We start from the raw sequence: 27,197 nt of genomic DNA on the forward strand, positions 1-27,197 counted from the left end.
TAAAATGGACAAGGTCCTCAGGGGGTGTGGTATTTGGAAACTAGTAGACATTTAACACATTTAAGCTAAATGAACAATGCTATCAGCAAGTATTTAAGGAGCACCTACTCTACACCTCATCCTATGAAGGAAACGTGAAACTTGGGCTTCACCCTTAATTGTGAGTTTGTATATTTCAGACACTGAGGGACTTTCTCTGTTATTCTACAATGTATTTTTAATAGTTTTCTAGACCAAGTGATTAAGGACACTGCAGAACTGGAGGATGCTTTGAATGGGAAGATTCATGTTCTGATAAGGAAGGGGAAGACTATAAATAGCATTGTTGTCATTTAAACAAATAGTGGCATTGAGGAATGGCAAATGAGGAAGACCAGGCTGTTCCTGGTCATAATTCTGACAAGGTGGACCAAGAAGAAAGGGAAAGGACCTTGTTTCCCTTCCGGTGTCGGTCCAGGCTTTTATCAGTGCTCATCAGGGTTTGGCTGGACCTTCTTCCCTAACCAATAACGAAAACCAGGCTTCCTGACATGTGCTTGAAACTGATAGGAACTCAGTGCAAGGCTAGAAAAGTCAGTGAAGACAGGGAGTTAGCTTGGGAGTTTAGCTTTTTGATCGCATTGGTAAGCTTCTTCTTTCAGCCAGTCTTGTTCTCTTTTTTGCTTTAGCTCTCAATCTTTGGCCAATCTATCTTTGCACTGTGGCAAAGAAAGACATTAATACTGTGTAAGCCCACCCCTGCTTTGTGGCTCATTGCTGTTATGATTTAACAAAAGAAGGTAGCATTTTGCTGTCTTTCATTAAGGAAGAAACTCTCAGCTAAGATGGCCCTTCTTAACATTTACTTGACTTCAAAAATATACCTAGCTCTTGACTTCAAACAATTTGCAGGCATTACCTTGTTGTTGCGTTCGATCCCAACATAATCTGCCTCTTCTGGTATCATTACAAAGAGTTCAGCTTCATATGCTCCTTCTCCTTCATTTCTTGCATTTATTATGAGCATAAGGTGATTTTCATCTCCAATGATTACCTGATGCTTATCTCTAAAAATGCAGTTTAAAAAGAAGGATTAGGTACTCTACTTCTTGGCTTCGTGAATATTTTATTTAAGGATTTATAGAGGAGGAAAAGAAAAATGGCAAGTGCAAAAAAAGAAGATGGACCATCGTGAAGAGATGGTAGGAAGAGGCAAGAGAATCATCTCTGGGTAAAAAGGGCAGGAAAACACCCAGTAGTGTGTTGGTAAATGTTTAACAACCAGTTCTCAAAAAAAAAAAAAAAAAAAAAAAGGATTGATTTATAGCATTTTCAGATTCCAGTGGTGTAAATCCATGAACCATGGTCATTTTCAAGCTACCAACATATTTAACAATCTACCAACAAAATTACTGCAAATTTAACATTTCACTTACAAGCCAGAATGAAGCAGCTTCAGCACTTCACTGAAAACATACATTAGGAAGAAAATGGGCAATGGAATAAAAGGAAGAGAGGTGGTTTAGAAAGTAAGAGGGATAGATTAATGCAAAGGAAATAATGAGAGGGAAGAAGCAGGCAGATACAATAAGATCTTAAATCACTGGTAGAGGACTTCAAGGTATTTTGAAGACATGCAGTTCACTTAGAACTGCAAATCAAACCAATGGTTGGAAATGCCTACTCCACTTTTTAACCTTACTTAAAGCGATTGCATTTGAAGTTGATAAATTATGAAATTTGGGGGAAGTCCCTCTGAGAAGTTACCAAGCAGATTCCAAACAGTGGCAGTGAGATAGTTCCTGGGAGGGAAAGAAACACAAATCTGTTTCTTGACCACAGAATGTTTTACATCCTAGTCCATGTCTTCCCATAACAGAATACAGTGCAATTTCCAGTGCTGGAATGGGGGCGTCCATTACTGGCAACTGTGAAGCCCTTTGATTCTTTTCAATTTTGTGACACCTTCTGCTTTACTCCATAGAGTGCTATTTAGGTTTATTTATTCAATAAGTTAAAATTAATTTTGTTTTGACAGTTTTAAGGATGGCTTTGAGTCATGGGGTGCTGAAAAAAAGTTTGGTTGAAGGTGTAGATGGAACCTGCCTGTCTGAATCCTTTGTCTACTTGACTGAGGCAAGTAAACATAACCCGAGCCACCCCATCAATGAGTTTACTTTCAACAAAAACATTTTTTTTCCCACTTTTGCTGAAAGATGAAACGACCCAGGCAAAATCTTAGGGTGTGTCATTTGACACCAATTACAAATAACTGACCCAAACCACAGGCTAACCCAAAGTGTAGCCAAGCTCAAGAATTTCATGCAGCATAGTTTTTGGTAGTCACTGGAAGTGTATACTTTCTCCAGAGAACCTTTACATAAATACCTGTAATTCCATTAGATAGAAAGTACACATTTAGTTATTTAAACTTACGGTCTAGCCGACAGCTTCAAGTCAGGAACACACAGATTGTCTTCTCCACAGTCCACTAGAATGTGAGCCTGTGTTGTATAAACACACATCAGGAACAATCTAGGAAAATCTGATTCACATCCTTTTTCTTGAAAATTCTGAATGGTGCCACAAACGGAACCAGAGCTTTCCTCTCACTATGCATGACTCTACCCAAGCCAATAGCCTACATTTCACAGTAACCTCCCCATACAGGCTACTTTACATAATAGCCCAATTCCAATGCACTCTGAAATATCTGTATAGAATGCAACTCTGCCCATGGCTTGAGGATTACAGGCTGTATTGCTTCCATTACAGCCACATTTTGAACAAATTAAAACTTGATTGCACAAGAGGAAAGGCTTCCGAAAAACACAACCATGCAGTGTTTCAGGAAACATGGTAGGAAAACTCCCAAATGTTCCATGTCTGCATGCAGAAGTAAAAATAAAAGGAGCTGGCTTTAGTCTTAAAGCCATGAGAACAACACCCCAGAGAGCTTGCTTGAGAAAATGCCGTCAAAGACCATGAAGGACTTACCTGTTCACTAACAATGTTTTCTCTGTAGTAGTTCAATATTGGTTTCACTCCCAGGCCTTCTTTAAAGGTGGATTCATCCAAACTGTAATTCAAACTAATGTTGATTGGAGATAATTTATCTCGGAATTCAGTTTCATCCTAGGAAAAATAATCACAAATTCAACAGAGGCTCCATGAAATAGCTGCAAGATGTCAGTCTGCAAAAGTCAGGCAACACTGGAATTTACTCAATGAAAGTGAATGATGAAACAATTATCTTTGCAGCAGACTTAGATGGAGGCTGATTTATGTGGTATATAGTAGCCAGCATACCTAATATATGTGCAGTGATGAAATCATTTAGAGCTGCGGCTTCATTGAAATACGCTTCTGGAGCCAATCTTTGGGTTCTCCAGACCTTCAACAACTCATGCAGAACTGGTCAAGTTGCAAAGTAAAAGATTACACGTATGTATCATAAATGTCACAAAAAACATCATGAATTTGGATTTTTGTTTTCGTGAGGTTGCCAGAATTTATGAGTTCTCTCTTGGGGCTCAGAAGAAGAAAACATCTTGATTCTCTTCCTCTCATCATCTTTTTAAGCCCTTGCCTGCATGAACTTCAGAACACCTTCAGGATATTTGAAGTTCTTTTGGAAAGAGAAACAGAACTCCTTTAGTAGAGAGGGGTAAGCACCAAACAGCAAGCACTAAACACACGGTGGATATGTCACCCTTCAATTGTTTGCCAATCAAGGGTCAGGTATCCAACTTTTCATTCTTGAGTGTGATTGTGAACCTGTGATCTTCCCTAGGGTGGTCCTTGCTAACTAAGTCCCCTAATGGAAAAGAGAAATTGAGACAGTTATCACAACCTCACAACTGGCAAGGTGAAGATAGGTAATTGTGTTATAAATATTTTTACTTTAAAATTTCGGTAGGTTTTGAAGTCATTGTAAAAAGACATTACTTTAAAGAAGATAATTATAAATTACTTCTAATAAAAGCTTTGAATGCCTAAATGTTTTCCTGAATTGGCTCTGAAACGTGCATTGATAAAATCTAACACGACATACTCACATAGGAGAAAAATTCACATAAACTGTGTTGCACTTTTATGTATTTTGGGGAGGAGGTGGGTAGAAATGAAAACCATGTGAGCTGAATGCCATTATAAAGATTTTGATCAAAATGAAAAGAAGCCTTAGAAATTAATAGCAACACATCATCAGGTTAGTTGAAGTCAGGGTCAAGAGGAGAGTATTTGACCCTAAAATAAAGTTTCCTGCTATGAAAATGAAAACAGACAGATGGGGGTCTATGCAGACAAACATGATGGTTAAATGGAGAAAAATGGTTGGAATTTGGCTATGAAGGTGAGAGGCCAGAGAAGTCTTTCTGGAATACTTACTCGAAGGTAAACGATGAAATTCTGGCACTGGTGGGATTTCTGCCGTTTTATCACAAGAGGGAAGATGCGGTGAGCCTGATGGTTATCAAGGAAGAGCGTCCGTTTAATAGCTCCTTTCTGTTTCAGGGAATCTAATTGCACCTCTGCCATCAAGACTAAAGGACAGAAGTAAAGCAGAGAAAAAGTATTCAGTGAGCACAGTGCTCTATCAGAGAGATGAATTTCCATTTCAAGTTGCTTATTCAGGAAACAGTTCTTTTTCATAGTTGAGACCAAGCATGATAAATGAGCTGGAAAAATTTTATAACATACTCTCCAAGCTAAAAATGTTTTATAATGGTTTTATAAAAGTTGTCATTTTCCCTACAATTATATGTTCTTATAAATAATAGTATTACCAAGTATTGAAGTAATATTTATTAGAAGGTTCCATATATGCAACAGATATCTTGGTATTCCTCAAGGGTTCTTTCATTTTTTATGGTCTGTAAAGAGAAATGGTTACTGTTCAACTTTCTTAGTATAGCATAAGAATGTAAAAATGAAAACATGCTTACCTATTGTGTTTGCAATGCTCTGGCCTGTGACAGATGCACATACTCTTAAAGAAAAGCTATAGAAAATAATAGTAATTTATTGGTTAATAAAGTTTTGAATCTAAAGTAGAACCCTTCCTTTACCTAATCCCAGATAACGAATATCATTTTCTCTATATATTTCTAATTACACACACACACACACACACACCCCTTCTACCAATTGATCTCAACACTAATACAATCAAGACAAGTGACATTATTATTACATGGAAGGTAATACTGGAAAATAGTACAGGAGTTTAACTGATTTAATCAATTGCTCAATTAATCAATTACTTGTTGCTTTCATTCAATGAATACAGGTCAGTATCTTCCATGTGCCAGGGAGGGAAGAATTAGGCAGCAGAGCAAGAGGATAGCTAGAGGTAAAATCTGGAGGTGATTAAGAATCTGGACCCATTTGAGGAAACTGGAGAAATTCAATGTAGTCGGGGCACTGAGCAAGATGGCAAAGTTGTAGGAGGCAAGGCTGGCTTGGTGGATCGGTGAGGAACAGGGCTTTGAATGTCATGCTAAAAAATGCAGATTTAATCTTCAGAAGCATGGAGCACATGGTATGCTTAACTTAAAACACCCACTCTGCTAGGAAGGAGATGAAATTTGGCAGAACCTTGCTACAGTTGGGGTAAGACTAGAGGTTGAGACGAGAAGAGGGAGGGGAGAAAGAGAAAACAGGAAGTTTAGCATGGCTGTCTCAAGCTAGGTGGGCACAATGATACAGGAATAAAGACAATCAAGAGAGGGCAGATGTCCATGAGAGACACTTTGGAGTTGTGCCTTGAACACACCATCACTACCATTCAAGGCAATGTCTGCACTGGCTTATAGGATGATCTGCACTTGGCTTTGGTCTGTGGCTACAGATGGAATGAGAGACGACTGACTCCCTGGCTGCCTTTGTTGAATGAAAGTGCTCACCTCTCCCTGAAAAATTCCAAGCCCTAACAGCTATCACTAGAGATGGGGCCTTTTCACATTTCTAGGAAAGTGAAAAATATAAGAAAATACTTAAGTATGGTTTAATGACAGTCATAAACTTTTACCAGTAAAATACTATAGTATGATGTGGATATTTCTACAGAATTCAAAGGGAGTAAATAATCCCCAATCATACTTTAATTATGTGTCAGCTTCCTGTGTCAAATATAATGAAAAAGTGTCACATCTGGGATTCATCTATCTGCCGTGACCTCAGTCAATGTCTCCCCTCAGGGTAAATAATTTGCCACATACCATTAAGCCAAAAGTTTCCTGAAATGTCTACGCTATTACAAGTGTTTATTCCGCTTCCCCAGAGAAATCACTGATTCCAACTTGCTTCTGCTTCAATTAGAATTATTCAAGAAAGATGAAGAGTTAATCACATCTTTCAGTTTTGTAGTAAGCCTGGCTTTCAAAATTAGAATTTTTCTGTATCCAACCTTTTTGAAAGTATTTGGGTGTATGTTCAAATCAGCCAATGATCTTTTTTTCTATTCATCATTAACTGTGTAGACCAAAGCCATTAGCTTTTATAAAATAAATTCCTATTTGTAGTGAAATTATCAACATATATACATTAAAATCATTTTAGATACAGTATTTTAATACAAACAATTCAAAATCAATAACAAATTTTTAAAAAGGAATAAAGTTATACAAATGAACATTTTTTTTCTTATGGGATGGTATATAGTTGATAAATGATATTATCAGCTAAAGGGTTACTATTTATTTATGAATTACATGTCAGTATAAATCTCTATTTCTTTCTTAGCTCTCTCTTTTTGTTTTCTGAATATCATTACCAAATGGATGACTTTAACTTTTTTTCATACAAGTGTAATATCACTGCTACAATGTACTGAATTCTCAATAATAGCACTCCAACCTAAACCTGCCAGTTCATGGATTACTTTAGTGGAAAAGAGTCTGTGAAGTCATAATTTTTCAAACTCTGTGTTATGATCTAAAGAAAATTTCAAGGTTTTATAGTAGTGGGCCGATGTGTTCATTCTGAATTTAGGAAAACATACTATATTATATATAAGCACACATACATCACAGGTCATATGGAGCATAGAATTAGGATCACTTGCAGGCCTACAGCTAATTACAAAGTATACTTGGGTCATTAGGGAAAGCTGTAAACTTTTATTAAATTAGAATTAAAATTTCAAACTAGAAATACTGGTCATTTTCAGTATGGCCCATTAGTCTAAATAGGTCTGATTGGAACAAAAAACCCATCACATCAATCCAAGACCCTTATTACATAAATTCTAAATTAAACTGTTTGTGGACAGTGCTTTTGATATGGCCAGAAGGCAGGGTGATACACTACATGATCTTCTGAGGCTAGTCCCAACCCAAGCACGGTTGGAATAATGATTTTGTGTTGTGACTGTGCTCACAGCTGTCTGTGATGAAGAGAAAATGAGATAAATGTGAAACATGATTTAAAAGTACAAAGAAATTGATTTTACATTTCATCAGTTTTCAGTCCTATTTCAGTGATAGCAAATAGCAGGTTTCACACAGTCACTCACATCTGACAAGTTTTTTTAATCAGGTTGGACAACTGGGTCGTTACTCACTTTTACATTTCTAAAATGAAGTATTTCGCTAGTTTTTCTTTTTATAATTGGTTAGTCACCAGTTATATTAATATTTATTGAGCTGGCTTTTTTCCCCCTTTTTCTAACTTAGAAATACCAATTAAAGATAGATACTTTATAAAACTACACCACTGTTTGAAAGACACAGAAATCCACATCGATGGAAGTGAAGAACTATTTGCCAAGTAGAGTTTATGTGATAGTTTTCAGATGTATGATATAAAGTTATATCAAATACAGACACAAATAACAGCAGAGAAAATCAACAGAGACCTTTCAATCATTTTGGAAAAACTAAGCTAAGTTCCTAAAATAAAGAAAAAAGAGAATCAAAGAAACACATTCTAGACTGAACCAGCTGTTAACTTTCTGTCTTCTGAGGCTCTGAGGCACCATTCACAAATTTTGCATGTGAAAATAAGACTTCTTCCAGAAAAATGTATGCAATAGAAACAAATATAATTGTAAAGAGATATACATTTGTCCACATAACAAATTGCACTTTATCTTAATAATATGATTAAATGCAGTAAGAAATGGCTCATGAAAAGAAAGACATTTTCTTGTTAAAAAGTAATATTATTTCCATAAAACCAAACAGAACTTTTTTTTTTTTTTTTTTTTGAGACAGAGTCTCACTCTGTCACCCAGGCTCAAGTGCAGTGGTGCGATCTCAGCTGACTGCAAGCTCCACCTCCCGGGTTCACGCCATTCTCCTGCCTCAGCCTCCCGAGTAGCTGGGACTACAGGCGCCCACCACCGCGCCCAGCTAATTTTTTGTATTTTTAGTAGAGACAGGGTTTCACCATGGTCTCGATCTCCTGACCTCGTGATCCGCCCGCCTTGGCCTCCCAAAGTGCTGGGATTACAGGCGTGAGCCACCGCGCCCGGCCCCAAACAGAACTCTTAATCTGGTTAAAACAACAACAACAACAACAACAAAAAAACACACTTCAGTCTTATACAAATATCCATTAAACTAAAAACCCTTAGAATCAATTATCTAGTTCAAAACAACAACATTCTATATCAGAGTGTACCACATGTGCTTAAAGGAATTCAACCTAGAAGTCCATTCTGTTATGAAGGTGTGAACATGAGCCTATTTCGGGGAAATACTGAAGTTTTAATACTCATGAACAAGTAGCAACTCTCACAGTTCATTGTTCATTTAATCATGCATGGGTAAGGATAAACGCTGGCCCTCTGACATATTTTCTCAGATCAGGTTTTCATTATACTATTTTATGGTTTTAACCAAATGTGCCCAGGGCATTTTCCAACTCTTTTCAAGAGCAGTTAAAGAAGAGGATGCTCTCCCGCCACACTCCCCAGCTCCCAGCAATAGGATGTTTTTCAAAGAATTCTTCAGGGTCCTCTAAGTCCCCACCCTCCACCCTCAAAAGCTTTGACTCCAGTATGAACTCCTGTCAAAAGGCCATCAACAACATGTTAAAATTGGCTGGAAATAACTTCTCTGGGTCAAGAGTGGTTAGTTCTGCAATTCTGACATTCTCAGAAACCAAAAATACTGTCTGAGTTAGACCACGTCTCCTGAAAAATAAGGGCAAAATATTAAACACCCCAAGGATTTGTTGATCTTTCAGAGGGTATACCCTGAAGGTATTAACCAACATAGTGACTTCTAACTCTTGAGGACCTACATATTGGGAAACAGTGGTATTTTCTTGAACTGTGTTATAGTCAAGTTCCATCTTGTACTCCCTCCAGATGGCTGACAAAATTCAGAAGGAACACTTTCAGGAGTCATGTCAGCCAGCTTCTGAAAGTACAAGCAAAGCCTCCATCATCCAGCAAAAGGAATAATTCAATCGCTATTCTTAATGACAGACACAAAAATACAGCTTATGGCACAAAAATCTTGTATAATGTGTTCCTTCTGTCTAGCTGTGCATGCTAAGTTACAAAACTGGTATCTGTTGTCAGCATAGAAAACCCAGTAAATTAACCCAGTAAATTGACTAATTAGAAATGGGACATCGGCTGGGCATGGTGGCCCACGCCTGTAATCCCAGGACTTTGGGAGGCCAAGGCAGGTGGATCACCTGAGGTCAGGAGTTCGAGACCAGCCTGACTAACATAGTGAAACCCCGTCTCTACTAAAAACACAAAAATTAGCTGGGAATGATGGTGGGTGCCTGTAATTCCAGCTACTCAGGAGGCTGCGACACGAGAATCGCTTGGACCTGGGAGGTGGAGGTTGCAGTGAGCCAAGATTGTGCCACTGCCCTCCCTCCAGCCTGGGTGACAAAGCAAGACTCCATCTCAATAAATAAATAAATAAATAAATAAATAAATAAATAAATAGGACATTATATGTGCTTGAAAAGCAGTATCTATAAGCATATGCCAAAATGTAAGAGTCTAGGTATTTTGTTATATTTTTACCTTGGTTAGTGTTTATTTTAGTACACCAAGAATCTAAGAGCTATCTCCAAGATTTGTTTGACTGGGAATTTCCCCAAATGTTTTTATACTTCTCATCTCACCTAGAGCCTGTAGATTAGAGAAGTAGCCTTTGAATGGTAAGTCGATAGCCAAAGATCAACATCATATCATAGGTTCTCTTGAAAGACTAACTCCTTGCTACTCAAACTTGGGCCACAGACCACCAGCAGCAGCATCTCTTGAAGCTTTTTTCGAGAAATGGAAAATCTAGGCCCTACCCCAGACTTACTGAATCCAAATCTGTATTTTTCACAAGATACCCAGGTGATGTGAATTCACATTGGAGTTTGAGAAGCACCGGACTAACTCACCAGGCAGCAGATGTCATAGAGTCTGGAACCTGGCAAGTTTTATTTTCAAGATTGATAATCATTGGGTGCAGCAGAAGCTGGGCATCTACAGTCACAACCGGTCTTGCTCTGCAGGGAGAAAATGCAGGGTTTGTTTGAATAAAACACAAGGGTGATAGGCAGGCAGAAGCCCACTTCACTGCGTACTGAACTCAGTAGTAGACAGAATACTCCACAGGCCATTGCCAACGTTCTCAGCATTTGTGCCTAGAATTTTGCTCACTGCATGAACAGCTGGGTATCACACTCAGCTAATTACCTCAAAACACATCTGGAAGCACACAAATACAAATAAAGAGTGCTGTGGGTCTGTCAAGCAAAGTTGCGTACACAACCTAATTTCTTTATGAAGTGGGCCTCCGGTATTATGGCAATATTGCTGTGAAATATTGCTCTGCCACCTGCTAGCATATCTACATCCGTATCTGATGAAATACATCATCTTACAGCCATTCGTGTTTGTGAGTACTTGAAGTTTGCAACTTTTCACTGATAATTTTAATTTTGTGAGTACTTGAAGTTTGCAAATTATCATTGATAATTTTTAAATTTCTGTTGATAGTTTTCAAGCTGAGCTTTGCAAATTTAGCTAAATACACGAAGGTGGGTTTGCAGAATAATTCTGTGCATCAGCCAGAGAAGTGGTTCTCAATCCTGACTGCACAATATAATCACCTAAAGAGCTTTAAAACAAATTCTATGCCCAGGCCCTGCCACACCAACTGAACCAGAACTTACGGGGTAAGTAAGGATCAGACATTGGAATTTTAAACAAACTCTCCAGGTGATTCTAATACGTAGCCAAATTTGAGGAGACTGACAGAGTGTAAGTAAACTCAATTCCAGCCACCCAGATGAGGATAACAAAACAAAAAAGTATTAATAAATCATGGGGGAAGGGAATAGAGCAGATTTTAAAGCTTGGTTCCAAGATATGATCATTGGAAGCCAAAGTCCTCAAATGACAGGGAGAAATGAAGCCATGTTGGATAAGTTTCCCCCCAACAAGAGGAAGGGCTGTGTCTTGGGGCTGAATGGGTTTACAGCACTGCTTTAAGCAATAAGCAGTGGGCCTGATGGGATTTCTCCTTAGTTCCTTCAAGCCACTTCTCTGTATTTTGTTACATAATTTTGCTTTCAATACTGTGTTAGTTCCACTCCTTGGAAAAGCAGGTGATAAAACGGAACTAGATATGCAAGAGATGTACTGGGATCAAACACTTATGAGGAAAAGTGGGGAGATAGTGGAGGCGGCTGGGAGTTCTGATCCCTGGAAGGATCAAGGGAAGGACAGAGGACTGGGTAAGAAAGTTCTGGCCTGGGCAATGGAGAGTCCTTGAGCCAAATTTGCCTGTGAGAGGAGTTCCATGTCTTGCAAAAACAGACCTGCGTTTGTGTTCTTGTTGTGTCCGCTAATTGGCTGGGAGCAGCTCATGGAAAACACGGCCTTGGCATGAAAGTGGCGGATTGGAAGCGGAGCAGCTGAGCCCTGTGCCCATTCTGCTCCAGCAGCTCTGAGTGGTGCACTCCATGGCCACCGCAAACCCAAGCCCCATACTTCAGACACCTTGAGGGTTTTGACTGATTCTCTAGAACCTTAAGTGGGATATGGCTGGTACAAGTCAACCCTCTTTGAGTTTGTCTTGGGACTGACGAAGAAGGAAATCTTACCTATTTGAGGAAACTTAACAGAATATCTCTGGAAGCCGACTAGGTTAGCACTATGCACCTAGTACACCCAGGTATGTCCTCGGCCTTTTGTCTTGATATCCTGACCTAGTGTCTTGAATTCTCATAAGTCATATGACCTTTTTTTGTTTGTTTGTTTGTTTTTGAGATGGAGTCTCACTCTGTCTTCCAGGCTGGAGTGCAGTGGCACAATCTCTGCTCACTACAACCTCCACCTCCCAGGTTCAAGTGATTCTCGTGCCTCAGCCTCCCGAGTAGCTGTGATTACAGGCATGTACCACCATGTCCGGCTAATTTTTGTATTTTAAGTAGAGATGGGGTTTTGCTATGTTGGCTAGGCCAGTCTCAAACGCCTGACCTCAAGTGATCCACCCACCTCGGCCGCCCAAAGTGCTGGGATTATAGGCATGAGGCACCGTGTCCTGCCATAAAACTTTTTTTTTTAAAGAAGCTAAAGTTGAGCACCGCCTCTCTCCCAGTTACTATTCTGTGTACACCACACGCATATTCTCACTGAATGCTTTGAACAAAGGTAACCTTATAAATGTTGTTTTTATCCTTTTTTTACAGATCAGAAATCTGAAACTCTGAAAGTGATAAGAACTTGCCCAAGATTACAAATAACTCAGTGTATGGAATGTCCAGGCTTGGAATCCATAGCTGTTGTATTTGAACTGTTTTCAATACTTGCCTTTGGAGGCTACCAACTCTTGGAATGTTCTATTCCCTAACTTAGTGTCCAGTTCGATTATAGAAGCCAGGATAAATAGTAACATTCTTCTACCCTGCACCCCTTCTTTACAAGTGAACATTTCAATGCATTTCCAAAGCAAAGAGAATAAATCAAATTCAGTAACATTTAAAAAGTGGGTCATTTTATAAGATCTGCTTCATTTCATATCTTCTTTAACATTATGTTCATAAAATCTGGAAGTTTGGTCATGCAGTATGAGAGTAAAAATGCAAAGGAAAGAAAGAGTGAGAGCAAAAAATACCTCTAGACTTTAAAAAGAGCATCTAAGTATTCCCCAGAATAAATCATTGGAATGCTCTCTTTAAGGCAAAACTAACAAGAAAATGTATTTGAAACAATGAGAAAAACATTAGAATACTACCAACCACATACCTGTAAACAGCAACTTTTCCTGTTCCAAATGCACCCACAATCAAATCTTAAAAAGACAAAAACACAGAACACATGCGTGAATCGTATAGAAACAATGTACTAAGTTCAAAATTGTAAGTAGCACATAGAATACCCCTACATGCTGATGGTACGAGAGCCACAAAATTAGTAGAGAAATCATACCTTTCTTAAGGCATTTTGGAAAGGATGTTGGAGCTTCACTATAACCAACTTAATAAAACGTCCATCAGTGGATCTCAAACCCTTCTTTGCTTAGGAAGGTCAATTTCTAGAAACTCATCATCGCATCACTTTTCCTATCCTCCAGGTTCAAGGCATATACCCCCAGGGAAGGAAAAGGGGAAAGTCAGCTGCTTAGTGTCTGCTAGCTACCAGGCTCGTTACACATTTTGTGTTATCACTCTCACCAGTGAGTACCCTATGAGGAAGGGTTATTAACCCAGAAGTGGAACATTCTGATTGTCATTTTGACACAACCATTTGCTCTTTACAAATAGTATGGGTGGTGAGTATACTTTTGGCAAAGCAATCAGTAGTATATAAAATAACTAACATATTATAATGATCTGAAATAACAACAGCAATCCTAACACATAGCACATGGAACAGCACTGTATGCCAGGAGTCCTTTTAAAGGATTTCCTTTGAATGATTCCTAACAAGAAGGTAGGAGGTCTTTATTATTAGCACAATTTTGCAAATGAGTCAATTGAGACTTAAGAAGGCTAAACTGTAAATTTCCTAACATTCACACAAGTAGGTAAGTGGTGGAACTGGGTGACTGCAGTGGAGCAATCCTGGACTAGGTAAGGGGGAATGGTCACAATTATTTAGGTGACTGGCTAACATAGAGGTCAAACTGTCTTCTTTTTTTTCTTTTTTGACAGAGTCTCCCTCCATCGCCTAGGCTGGAGTGCAGTGGTGCAATCTCGGCTCACTGAAACCTCCACCTCCAGGGTTCAAGTGATTCTCCTGCCTCGGCCTCCCAAGTAGCTGGGACTACAGGCACCTGCCACAACGCCTGGCTGATTTTTTGTATTTTTTGGTAGAGACGGGGTTTCACCGTGTTAACCAGGATGGTCTTGATCTCCTGACCTCATGATCCACCCGCCTCTGACTCCCAAAGTGCTGGGATTACAGGCATGAGCCACTGCACCTGGCAGGCTTTTCTTAATCTCATTTACAGTGGCTGTCCCTAGTAGAAGCAATCAAACACAAATAAAAATGACAATGGCTAAATCTGCAGAGTAAAATTTAGATGTAAGAAAACTGGACCTCCATGGAACCAACCTAAGTGTCCATCAACAGTGGATTGGGTAAAGAACATGTCGTATATAAACACCATGGAATATTATGTAGCCATAAAAATGAATGAAATCATGTCTTTTGCAGCAACATGGATGGAACTAGATGCCATTATCCTAAGTGAATTCAGAAACAGAAAATCAAATATTGCATGTTCTCACTTATAAGTGGGAGCTAAAACAATGAGTACACATAGATGTAAAGATGGTAATGATAGCCACTGGGGACTCCAAAAGTGGGGAAGGAGGGAGGGAGATAAAGGTTGAAGAATTACCCACGGAGTCCAGTGTTCAATATCTGAGTGATGAGTATGCTAGAAGCCTAAACCCCTTTATGCAATATACTCATGTGACAAACATACACACGAATCCCCCGAATCTAAAATAAATTTAAAAAAAGAAAAAGAAAACTGGACTTGGTAGAAATAAGGGCCACAGAAGAAGACTTACAACAGTTGAAACTATAATTGGTTAATTCTAGCACAACGCGAATGAAAAGAGAAAAACAAAAAACAAAGGTGGAGGGAGGTCCTATTTGGCCACTCCATATGGAAAACTAAGTCAGGAATTAAATTGGTGTAATAGAATTTGTACAGAAAAATGATTTACAGCCATATTCCCTTTGGCACTCACCTTTTGCACATGTGATGTTGAGTGTCAATTTGATCAGACTGAAGGATGCAAAGTATTGTTCATGGGTGTGTCTGTGAGGGTGTTGCCAAAGGAGATTAACATTTGGGTCAGTGGACTGGGAAAGGCCGACCCACCCTGAATCTGGTGGGCACCATCTGATCACCTGTCAGCACGGCCAAAATAAAAGCAGGCAGAGGAACGACAAAAGACTAGACTGGTTCAGTCTTTTGGACTCCATCTTTCTCCCACGCTGGATGCTTCCTGCCCTCGAACATCAGACTCTAAGTTCTTCAGCTTTGGGACTCGGACTGGCTTCCTAGCTCCTCAGCTTGCAGACGGCCTATTGTGGGACCTCACCTTGTCATCGTGTGAGTCAATACTCCTTAATAAACTCCCCTTTATATGTGCAGCAATCCTATTAGTTCTATCCCTCTAGAGAACCCTGACTGATACACCGTACATGTGAACAGAGACTGCAGATGATTCTCCCCCTGAGGGCTTAGTGTCCCTGAGAATGGCTTTTAGTCAGTTACAGGTAGGAATTAGAAAGTGAGTGGCCCAGCTTCCTTATCAGTCAAGTGGGATAGCTGAGGTCTGTTCTTTGACTTTGCTTTCCCCAGCCAGGTGGGGCCCTGATTGCCCGTAGTGGCAACTGGCTTGATGATGATCTTTATTGCATTCTTCTTTTCCATGTCTCTCTTCTCTACCTTTACCAGTATTTCTCAGGATTTCTTAAATGCACTGCTTGTTTTCTTATCTTTGTCTTAATGCCTGCTCTGGGACAACCCAACCTAAGACACAATAATACTTGTTAAAATTAAAAAAAAGTGATCTGGAAGTTCTCCAGGTCAAAACCACTGTCAGATGTCTTAGGTTTTATGGATACAGAATCAGATTCAGTTATTAGACTTGGAACTTGACTCCAGAGCTCCATATTTAAAAACATGTGCATGCTGATGTTCAAATAAGTCGAACAGACGTCCTCTAAACAGCTCCATATCCATGACATTAAAGAACACGTTAAGAAAAGGGCTACACCTTGGCCACCTACGACTCATGGAATAAAACATTCTTTTGTAAGGGTTTAAATCTCTGAAGCCAGATGCCGAAGTGTCTAAGTTTACCAGTTTTTAAAATTATAACGATAAATTCTATCAGAATTTCAATTTTTCAACTATGTTTACATGTATTCTTTCTGTTACATTGTCTCTTCTAGCAGATTGGTACTTTTTTTTTTCTAAATCAGAGAAAAAAAGAGCTACCGATTTGAAGAAACATGAGCTCTGTTCTTCCTGTGTAATTACAAACTCCAATATTTAGACAAGTGTAACACAGGTGGCCCTGGCCTGAATCCATATCTGTTGACATGACACCAGATAGGAGAGCTCTGTTATGAAAACTGATTAACGATGAATTATGTGCTTTGTTCTTGGCTCCAAATAAGGTGAAATATTTATTTAATAAGATTAGACATTTTATAAATAACAGGCGAATTTTAAGAATTGATTCTCTGCAAATGGCAAAGAAAATAAGACTGTAAGCCCTTCCAGGGCAGGAATCTTTACGTTTGCACATCCCCAAATATTCATGGAATGGTATGGGTTGAAATAAATGAAGAAAGAAATAACCTTTGCATGCATGTTACCAGGCACAGTGCCAGATACAGAAGAGAGACTTCATAAATGCCTGATTAAATAGGGAGCATAAGTAATAATGTAATAATAAACTAAAGATACTAGAGATGAAGAAAATGAAACAATTAAAACCGACCAATGTCAACTGCAGCTAAATTCTGCTGGAGTTTTGCATGTATACTTGAAGGTGTTGAGATACACACACACACACACACACACACACACACACACACACACACACACGTTCCAGATTCTAGAAAGTAATATAAAGTCTCCATCACAACTAGATTGTCATTATACGTGAGAATTTGAGGGACACCCTCCCAACGGTAATGAGACATGGGCTTTTCCTTTAGGAACTTTAATTTCTGTGCCTTCGGGTGGGAATTTTTTCTACTCTGGAAAAATAAAATAACTGGCAACACAGGCCACAATTTTCTTCATGAGAATGTGGTCACAGTTATTCAGAGGCAAAGAAAACAGTTACCTACCACAAAAGTATGTTTGCCTTTAGAGACACTACCTTGGGAATATGCCTGCTAGAAAGAGCCAGAAGTACTTATGCTCGGGACCTTAAAATTGTCAGATCTCTCCATGGGAGGAGAACTGATTTGCTGGTTTGTGTTTTGAATGAATTTCTCTTTTCAAAATATGTGGTTGGTTTTGGAAAGCACTACGCTGCTTCCATCTATACACACGTAAGTATAGAAGTTTGTGTATGCAGCGTATCTGTTATATATCTGTTCTATTTATATACACATACATTTATATTTATGCTGGAGTGTGTATATTTATGTGTGCACGTGAAATAATATTTAAATAATACTCAGAAATAATATTTTAAGATATTGCATAATTCTGTGCTTAGGAATTTAAATGTTAATCTAGAGACAAAGTAGTTTCGGGGCTGATATTTGAATTTATAACACTTGGAACATTTTTTTCTCCCTTACTTTGAGATAACGGGTCTGATACCATTATCTATGTTTACTTCCTTTCTATAAATGCCTTAAGGGCAAATTGAAAACAAACAAATAAAAAACTTTGCCTTTCTCTATACATAGACACTTAAGCTGGCTTTTTTTTGTTTTTTCCTGGAGGAAATAACTGACAATTAAAATTGGGTCTTTCCTTTCAATCAAAAACTGTTCCCAAACTGCTGGAGGCCTTTGCTATTGCCTCACATTGCCTGAGAAACATAGTTTATTTTCTTTTTGGCTTTTGATGGAACAACTGAGTACTTTTAAGGAAACAAAAAGGGGACATTGGCATGAATGCAGGATCAGTTGGCAAGAAAAAAAAACCCTAAAAATGTGAGGTCATAGGAGATGTATTACACCTATGTTTTGTATTTTATTTCTTGCAAATCGTTATTTTTAAATGAGGAAGAAGAGCCAAACCTTTAAAGTGGTGCTTGGTTTGCAGAGTCTGATTTCACTAATTTGGGAAGGAAATTTTAGTGTTGGAAGAAGTTCTATTTGAAAACATCAGCTTTGTTTTGAGTGTGGATCTGAGGTTTGGATTAGGTGGGCAGGAAACAGTGAAGAGGGGGAGAGTGGAACCCTCCTAGGGAACGGTCAGGCCAAAGGGGAAGATGAGGAAGAGCTGACAGTATCAGATTAAAGAATCAGTCAGGCATGGTGGTATACAACCTGTAGTCCCAGCTACTTCAGAGGCTGAAGTAGGAGGCTCGCTTGAGCCCAGGAGTTTGAGATTGCAGTGAGCTATGATGGCACCACTGCACTCCAGCCTGGGAAACATAGTGAGACCCCATTAAAAAAACAACAGCTGGGCACGGTGGCTCACGCCTGTAGTCCCAGCAATTTGGGAGGCCAAGGCAGGCAGATCCCCTGAGGTCAGGAGTTCAAGACCAGCCTGGCCAATGTGGTGAAACCCCATCTCTACTGAAAATACAGAAATTAGCCGGGCATGATGGTGCATGCCTGTAATCCCAGCTACTTGGGAGGTGGAGGCAGGAGAATCACTTGAACCCGGGAGGTGGAGGTTGCAGTCAGCGAGATCATGCCACTGTATTGCAGCCTGGGCGACAGAGCAAGACTCCATCTCAAACAAAACAAAACAAAACAAAAAACAAAAAAGAATCACCCAGAATCATTTCAGGGGAGCAGTCTCTGTGGCCACCCAAGCACCTATACTTCCTAGGCTAAGTCACCTTCTTCCTGCTTCCTTCTCTCCACTTCTCACTCTCATCTCCTTGACAGATACACTGATGTTTATATCTGTTCCCAAAAATGCCATTGGACATCTCCTTTTTTTTGGAATTAAAAAACATTTACTATTTTAGAATAATTCCAGACAATGAGAATGGCCACCAGGAATTTCTAAACAGATGTGAAACATGGAAGTGTCTATCTTATAGTTGTATAAAAACATTATGATTAATCAAAAGGGAAGACCTCCTTAAACATGACCAAAAATGTAGAAATCACAAAGGAATTTTAAAATCTAAATGACTTTTATAGCAAACAAAACAAAACAAAACAAAACAAAAAAAACCACATGAGCAAGGTTGGAAGAGAAACAAAAGCAACAGGGTGAAATGTTTATAATGTATGTGCCTGATTAAATGTTAATATTTTTCAATGTTTAGAAGAATGTTTGGCACTTGGTAAAAAAAAAAAAGTTAACATTGATTATTATGCCTAATCTGTAACAAATTCATACAAATTAATATTAAAACTATAAACATTCTCAAAAAGATTACAAACAGCCATTTCACATAAAAATAAATATCTGTGACTAATAAATATATGAAAAGACTTCAACCTTACTAGTCATCAAAGAAATCCAAATGAAAGGAACATAGATATATCATTTTTTAACCTTGTGAATTGGAAAAGATTAGTACTAGGTGGTGTTGATAGAGAGCAGAGGTATGCTTATAGGCTGTTTGAGGGAGTATAAATTAGCATTATTTTCATGGAAGGCAGTTTGTTGATATGTATGACTATGTGTACCGCTGACCTAGTTTCTACTTCTAGGAATTTATCCTGAGGATATGTTGGACAGTTGTGTAAAGATAGATCAAAGAAAAGCTAATATTCTAAACGTTTTAAATATAATTGCCTCCTTTAAGTGCTACAACAATCCTATGAGAAAGATACTTTTATTATCCCCATCTTAGAATGAGAAAAATGAGGTACAGAGCCCGAATACAGTAAAGTCACAAGACCAAAGTTTAAACCCAGGCAGTCTTGCTCCTGAGCCCATACTGGGATCCTTTTTACACTGCCTTCTAGGTGCACAACTACATGCTGTTTTTATTCTCTCCTTAAGCCTTTTAAAAAAATTAAAGATATGGCCAGGCATGGTAGCTCACGCCTGTAATCCCAGCACTTTGAAAGGCTGAGGTGGGTGGATCACTTGAGGTCAGGAGTTCAAGACCTGCCTGACCAACAGGGCAAAACCCCATGTCTACAAAAAATACAAAAATTAGCCTGGTGTGGTGGCAGGTCCCTTTAATCCCAGCTACTCAGGAGGCTGAGGCAGGGGAATCGCTTGAACCCAGGAGGTGGAGGTTGCAGTGAGCCGAGACTGCAGCACTGCACTCCAGCCAGGGTGGCAGAGTGAGACTCCATCTCAATAAATAAATAGATATAAAAATAAATAAAGATATATTTTATTATGATAAATTTCATCCTGTTTAGTAAGCAGAGCTAAGAGCTTTGATAAATGCACCCAGACCTGTAACCACTTCCACAACAAGACACAGAACAGTCCCATCATGCCCAAATGTCACCCATGCTATTTTGTAGTCAAGCCTGACCTGTCTCCTAACCCCTGGACTCCACTAATCTATTTTCCAGAACGTCATATAAATGGAGCCATACAGCCTTTTGGGTCTAGCTTCTTGCACTCAGCTCAGTGCATTTGAGATTCATCCACAAAGTTGTGTGTTCCAGGAGTTCATTTTTTACTGCTGAGTAGTATTCCACTGTGTAGATGGCCCACAGTTTATTCATCCATCCCTGGCTTAGGGAACCCTGAGGTGTTTCCAGTTTTTGCAAAGTCACTGTCAACATCTGTGTACAGGATTTTGTGCATCATCAGGCCAATTTTGACTTGCCCGTTGTCTCTCTTTGAATCTCTCTAAAACCTTTGAAGACTTCTTTGAAACACAGTGTTGTATGTCAGGTGTAAAATTACCAAGTGGCAGCTGAAAAATCAGCAATTCTCAATTCCATTTCACTTTGCTACTGGCTTCTAGATGACATTGCACAAGTCAGTCTTCATTGCTGAATCTCTGGTGGTCTTTAAGATTCTCTAGATGAGAAGGGCAAGAGCTCAGTAGCATTTGGTGGAGTCTGATGACTGCATTCTGGGCACTTTGATGTACAATCCAGGACTCTGCTTTGCTTTTGGACTCAGCTTTGTTCCTGCAGATTTAGGGACTCCTTGTGCCTCCACTGAGAGACAGCCAGTTTCTGGCTTTCTCCCTGGCTTCACCAGACTGGACTTCTTCCCATTCGCCTTCATAACTCAGCTCTACAGACGCCTGACTCCTGTCTTGGCAATACGACTGCCCACAGCTCACAGAATCTCCTCCAGGAACTGCCCATCACTGCCCAGGTCCCATCCTGCCAATCCTCTTCCCACAGCACCCAAATGTTTTAAAGACAAATTAAGGCCATCAAGTATAGTTGTTTACATAAACCAACCCAAGTTTGGCTCACTTTCATACAATGATGATATTAAGAGAAATAAGAGAATTCGAGATAATGTGTCCAATGGTGGGGTTACAGATGGCGGATACATCTGGCAATGTCCACTTGTGAGTGGGCTATGAAATTGCCTTAAGTGTCTGGCATTGCAAACACAGCTCATGTCTGTGGGAATCCAGCGTTTAGATAAGTCTCCTTGACTTTGGCAAACGTGTTAATCTAAAAATAGAAGTTGCCTGTCTGCCTTGCTTTTTTATTGCAACATGCAAAATATTACTGAGAGGAAGGTTATGAGTTGAGGAAGAAATGTTTGAAAAAAAAAAGCATGATTTTATCCCAGAAAGTAATAATCCTAACAATCTGTCTGAAATGCTTCCAAATGAACTCTGAAGAAAAACATTTATGAGTTGGAACATGGTATTAGGTTGCAACATTCTAATTTACTGGGGGATTGTTTTCCTTTTAAAAAAATCCCACAAAAAATAACAGCAGAATATCAAATGATGAGTCTGCCTTATGAAAATAGTTTTCTGTATATTATTAGCATCCTGTGGCTACAAGAATGATCCTTCCACCTTCAATTGTTTGATCCTAAACTTGTTACATTTCGTGTCACCGTATCAAAGGCATTTAACGTTATCCTCGTCATGGGCCACACTGAATCACATGTGTGCCGTCTGTGCAATTGCTGAAAGCCCTGGAGGAAGGTTTATTTCTACAGTACCAGTGTCACTTATCTGTAGCTGCCTATTGGAAAGGGTTTCACAGTCTCCAGAAGAGCATGATAGCTCACAAAGATGCTTCCCTGACACCTAGCCTGACAGATAATCTCCTATTGATAAAAACCTAATGGGACTTGATGATTTCGCTAAGTGTTTTAGGCAGAATTGTGTCCCCCCAAAAAAGTCCTATGTTGAAGCCCTAACTGCCAGCACCTCAGAATGTGACTATATTAGGAGATAGTGATATAGGAGTTAAGAAGAAATTATTTAGGCAGATATGAGGGTACGGGAGTCCTCAGTAAGGTTTTCCTTTTAATGAAAAGCAGCCCCCAAATCATTTTCTTTTCTAGCAAAGAGCAGCCTATAAAATCGAGCTGCAGACATAGACAAGCAAGCTGGAAGATTGCATGGGTGAATGCTGGCATCTGTGCCAATAAGAAAAGGCTACCTGGGACTAGCCACGTTCAAAATGGTGGCTCCATCTTTGCCAGCCAGGTATACAGTAAGGAACAGGTAACACGGCACCTGCCAGGCAAAAACTCCATTTGCATGATAAGATTAGGGTGGGGCAGCCAGCTGCCTTGCATGTTGTATAAATGTCACACCTGGTCCAACCAATCTTTGGGCTCTATGTAAATCAGACACTGCCTCCTCAAACCTGTCTATAAAATCCAGTGCACTCTGGAGAGAGAGATGTTCTTTCTTTTCTTTTTTCTTTTCTTTTCTTTTCTTTTCTTTTCTTTTCTTTTCTTTTCTTTTCTTTTCTTTTCTTTTCTTTCTCTTTTTTGGAGACAGTCTCACTCTATTGCCCAGGCTGGAGTGCAATGTCTCACTGCAACCTCCGCCTCCCGGGTTCAAGCAATTCTCCTGCCTTAGCCTCCTGAGTAGCTGGGATTATAGGCACTCACCACCATGCCTGGCTAATTTTTGTGTTTTCAGTAGACACAGGGTTTCACCATTTTGGCCAGGCTTGTCTCGAACTCCTGATCTCGTAATCCTCTCACCTTGGCCTCCCAAAGTGCTGGGATTACAGACATGAGCCACTGCACCCGGCCTCCTTTCTCTTTATTTTGCCTATCAAATCTCTGCTCCTAAACCCAGTTCTTGTGTATATCTGCACCCTCGATTCCCTTGTCGTGAAACAATGAACCTCAGGTATTTACCCCAGACAAAAACACTGCTTCAGTAGGGTCTTTAAAGAGGTAATTAGTTTAAAATGAGATCATCTGGGTGGGCCCTAATCCGATAGGACTAGTGTCCTTATAAGAGGAAGCTAAGACACAGACATATGCACAGAGAGAAGTCAACGTGAAGATGTAGGGAGAAGATGACCATCTACAAGCCAAAGAGAGAGGCTTAGAGGAAACCAACCCTGCTGACGCCTTGATCTTGGACTTGCAGCCTAGAGAACTGGTAGGAAATGTATCCCTGTTTGAGCCCTCCAGTCTGTGGTGATGTGTGATGGCAGCCTTGTGATTGACGGAGTTGCAAGGGACATGGGAGAGGAAGGGAAGAACAGGTACACAGGTGGTTCCCTATACTGGACACCCTCATCTAAGAACTCATTATTGAACTTCCAGCATGAGCCGGGTCCCACCCTAACTGCCCAGGATTCAGCAGGGGGCTTTAAAAACAGACACTCCCCTGCCTTCCAGCTACTTAGAGTCTATCAATCAACTCACTGAGGGGTCATATTACAAACACAGGCCAGGATCCACTGAATTGAAGTCCCTGGGTGGGACCTACTTTCACTGGATCACTCACATTCTGATAAGATCCTTCTCTTTCACATGTTTGAGAAGAGGAAAGAGTGTAAGTTTCTGCAATTAGTATGCAGCAGCCCTCAGGCACAGAAAAGAGAGGAAACAGGATGAAAGGGGCTGAGCATCCCCCAGACAAGCTTCACCTGCTTCACTCTTTAGTCTGTGGTCTGGTTGGACCACCAGCTTTCTGGCTTACGGGGGCTCTCTCGTGAACTTCTCTTAGGGTTGATAGTTTTCAGGTAACCAGCTATTAAAGTAATTGCAGGAAAACGTCAGTAAGAAAATCTAAAAGGGTTGGCATATAGAAAGAAGAGCATCACATGAACAATGCTTGCAAACAGGAAGGACAAAAGAGATGAAAGAGGCCTTTGTTGCTGTATTAGTTATTTTGAAAACCTCCCATCTGTCATCCCAGAAGAGGTTTGAGACACAGATTCCCCAAGTCAACATCTGATGGCACAGGCCTGGGTCTGGGGTGCAGAACCTGGACCCTCAGCCTTTGAGGTTGTTTTTATGCCTCCTACTGTCAGAGGCATTTGAACCAGAGCAACTCCATCTTGAATAGGGGCTGGGTAAAATAAGGCTGAGACCCACTGGGCTGCATTCCCAGGTTAGTCATTCTGAGTCACAGGATGAGATGGGAGGTCAGCACAAGATACAGGTCACAAAGACCTTGCTGATAAAACAGGATGCAGTAAAGAAGTCGGTCAAAACCACCAAAACCAAGATGGTGACGGGAGTGACCTCTGGTCCTGCTCACTGCTCATTATATGCTAATTATAATGAAATGCATTAGCATACTAAAAGACACTCTCACCAGCCCTATGACAGTTTGCAAATGCCATGGCAATGTAAGAAAATTACCCTATATGGTCTACAAACGGGAGGAACCCTCAGTTCTGGGAATTACCCACTCCTTTCGCAGAAAACTCATGAATAATCCACCCCTTGTTTAGCATATAATCAAGAAGTTAACAGTAAGTATAAGCAGCTGAGCGGCCCATATGCTGCCTCTCTGCCTATGGTAGCCATTCTTTATTCTGTTACTTTCTTAATGAACTGGCTTTCACTTTATGGATTCATCTCTAATTTTTTTTTGTTTTTTTTTTGTTTTTTTGTTTTTTTTGAGACGGAGTCTCGCTCTGTCTAGCAGGCTGGAATGCAGTGGCCAATCTCTGCTCACTGCAAGCTCCACCTTCTGGGTTCACGCCATTCTCCTGCCTCAGCCTCCCGAGTAGCTGGGACTACAGACGCCCGCCACCACTCCTGGCTAATTTTCTGTATTTTTAGTAGAGACGGGGTTTCACCTCGTCAGCCAGGATGGTCTCGATCTCCTGACCTCATGATCTGCTCGCCTTGGCCTCCCAAAGTGCTGGGATTACAGGTGTGAGCCACCGTGCCCGGCCAGATTCACCTCTACTTCTTGCATAAGATCCAAGAACCCTCTCTTGGGGTCTGGATCAGAAGCCCTTTCCAGTAACACTACCTCCGTTTGGCCAGTGGTGTTTAAAAATAAGAACAATTGATGTGCTCAAGGTGATGGATATCCTTAATACCTTGACTTGCTCTTGACACATTTGATGTGTGTATCAAAATATCTCATGTACCCCATAACTACAAATATTATGTATCAAAAAATTTAAAAATTAAAAAGGAACAATTAACTGTGCGAGTACTTTACAACATGCAAATTGTCTCTACAACAATCCTGAGTGGTGGGCATTGGTCTGATCACCTTTCTTTTGTGGCTGGATAGGCTAAGGTTAAGGAGCTGCAAGTGCGGCCCAGGCTGCAGAGCTGGTAACAAAAGAGAATTTAGGTCCCCTGACTCCTGGTGCTGTTTCCATCACACTGCCTACTCGTACTCCTGGTCTTACAGCCAAGAGCAGCTGGCATCTGAAGGCCCAGTGAGAAAGGAAATTAAATCTTGGGATCCCAAACTCATTAAGCCAAAGGGAGAAGTCCAGCTAGGAACTGGGTCACACAAACCTGCCTCTCCCTTTTTGGTTCCTGAACGAGATGAAAAGTTACATGCCTCCCCCATATTTTGCCCACGAGGAAATTCCTAGTGAGCTGCAAGATCTTCACTCTAGGGGGTTTCTGTTAATATTTCACCACGGCAATGTAAATTGATAGCATATCTTTATAAGTGCAGTCACCCCCACTGCGCATTTCCTCTATGTCACCCCCCTGCCCCATTTCATCTACATTATCTTATGTGAAAGGCAGGCTCCCTGCATTTTTCCTCTGCCCCACTTGTCTATGTCATCTTATGTAAAAAAAATGCAGATTCACTGAGCCAGACAAAGGCAGGCATGAATATTTTTCCCTACCCTCCTCTTAAATGAAAATTGTGTATTTCTCAATATTCTGCCCTTTCCCCTTTAAATTTGGAGCCCTTAAAATTGTCTTCAGAGGCTGGGCGTGGTGGCTCATGCCTGGAATCCCAGCACTATGGGAGGCCAAGGCAGGTGGATCACCTGAGGTCAGGAGTTTGAGATCAACCTGGCCAACATGGTGAAACCCCTCTCTACTAAAAATATAAAAATTAGCTGGGTGTGCTGGCATGCACCTATAATCCCAGCTACTTGGGAGGCTGAGGAAGAGAGAATCTCTTGAACCCGGGAAGCAGAGGTTGCAGTGACCCAAGATTGCGCCACTGCACCCCAGTCTTGGTGACAGAGCAAGACTTAAACAAACAACAATAAAAAACAAAACAAATAAACAAAAAAACATGTTTGGAGAAAGGCACAGACCTGTCTCCAGGAATGCATCCTTAAATTTGGCAAATAAACCTCCTAAAATAATTGAGACTTGTCATTTTTCTCGATTGACACTGGCGAAGGCAGAACTAGGGTCAAGAGTTAAACGCTAGCCAAGAATCAGTCTGCTACTTTGAGTAACAGGAGACAGATGCCAACATTTATTTTAAAGGGCATCATCATTATCTCTACTTATATTTCCATTCTCATTCTGCACAAACATAAAATAGTTGACTGGATTTTAAGTAGAGTTGAAACACAGTGGCAAGTTAAAGATATGAGCAACAATTTATATACAAGGTGTGCAGCTAGAAGGATGCTGGTTTATTTATTCATTTATTCATATTCATTCATTCAATTATTCACTTAACAAATATCGACAAGTTGCCTTTTGTGCCAGCCGCTGCCTTGGGCATTAGGATTTCGCAGTGAGTAACGCCAAATCCAGTCCCAGTCTCAACTAATACAGTGTCCAGTT

General features: G+C 40.1%; 1 protein-coding gene across 2 annotated transcripts in view; it reads right to left on the reverse strand.

The window, feature by feature from the left end:
* ITGA8 (integrin subunit alpha 8) overlaps positions 1-27,197 on the reverse strand; it is a 212,046-nt gene that overhangs the window by 95,920 nt on the left and 88,929 nt on the right. For both annotated transcript variants that reach the window (XM_004049094.5, XM_063709912.1), the window contains exons 14-20: positions 13,199-13,244; positions 10,345-10,452; positions 4,926-4,981; positions 4,369-4,523; positions 2,977-3,114; positions 2,416-2,483; positions 899-1,046 (exon numbers count right to left, since the gene is read on the reverse strand). In XM_004049094.5, coding sequence (XP_004049142.4) covers positions 899-1,046; positions 2,416-2,483; positions 2,977-3,114; positions 4,369-4,523; positions 4,926-4,981; positions 10,345-10,452; positions 13,199-13,244 — 719 coding nt within the window. The remainder of the gene's footprint in view (positions 1-898; positions 1,047-2,415; positions 2,484-2,976; positions 3,115-4,368; positions 4,524-4,925; positions 4,982-10,344; positions 10,453-13,198; positions 13,245-27,197) is intronic.

The sequence above is a fragment of the Gorilla gorilla genome, chromosome 8, assembly GCF_029281585.2.
Source record: "Gorilla gorilla gorilla isolate KB3781 chromosome 8, NHGRI_mGorGor1-v2.1_pri, whole genome shotgun sequence".
Classification (NCBI taxonomy): Eukaryota; Metazoa; Chordata; class Mammalia; order Primates; family Hominidae; genus Gorilla; species Gorilla gorilla.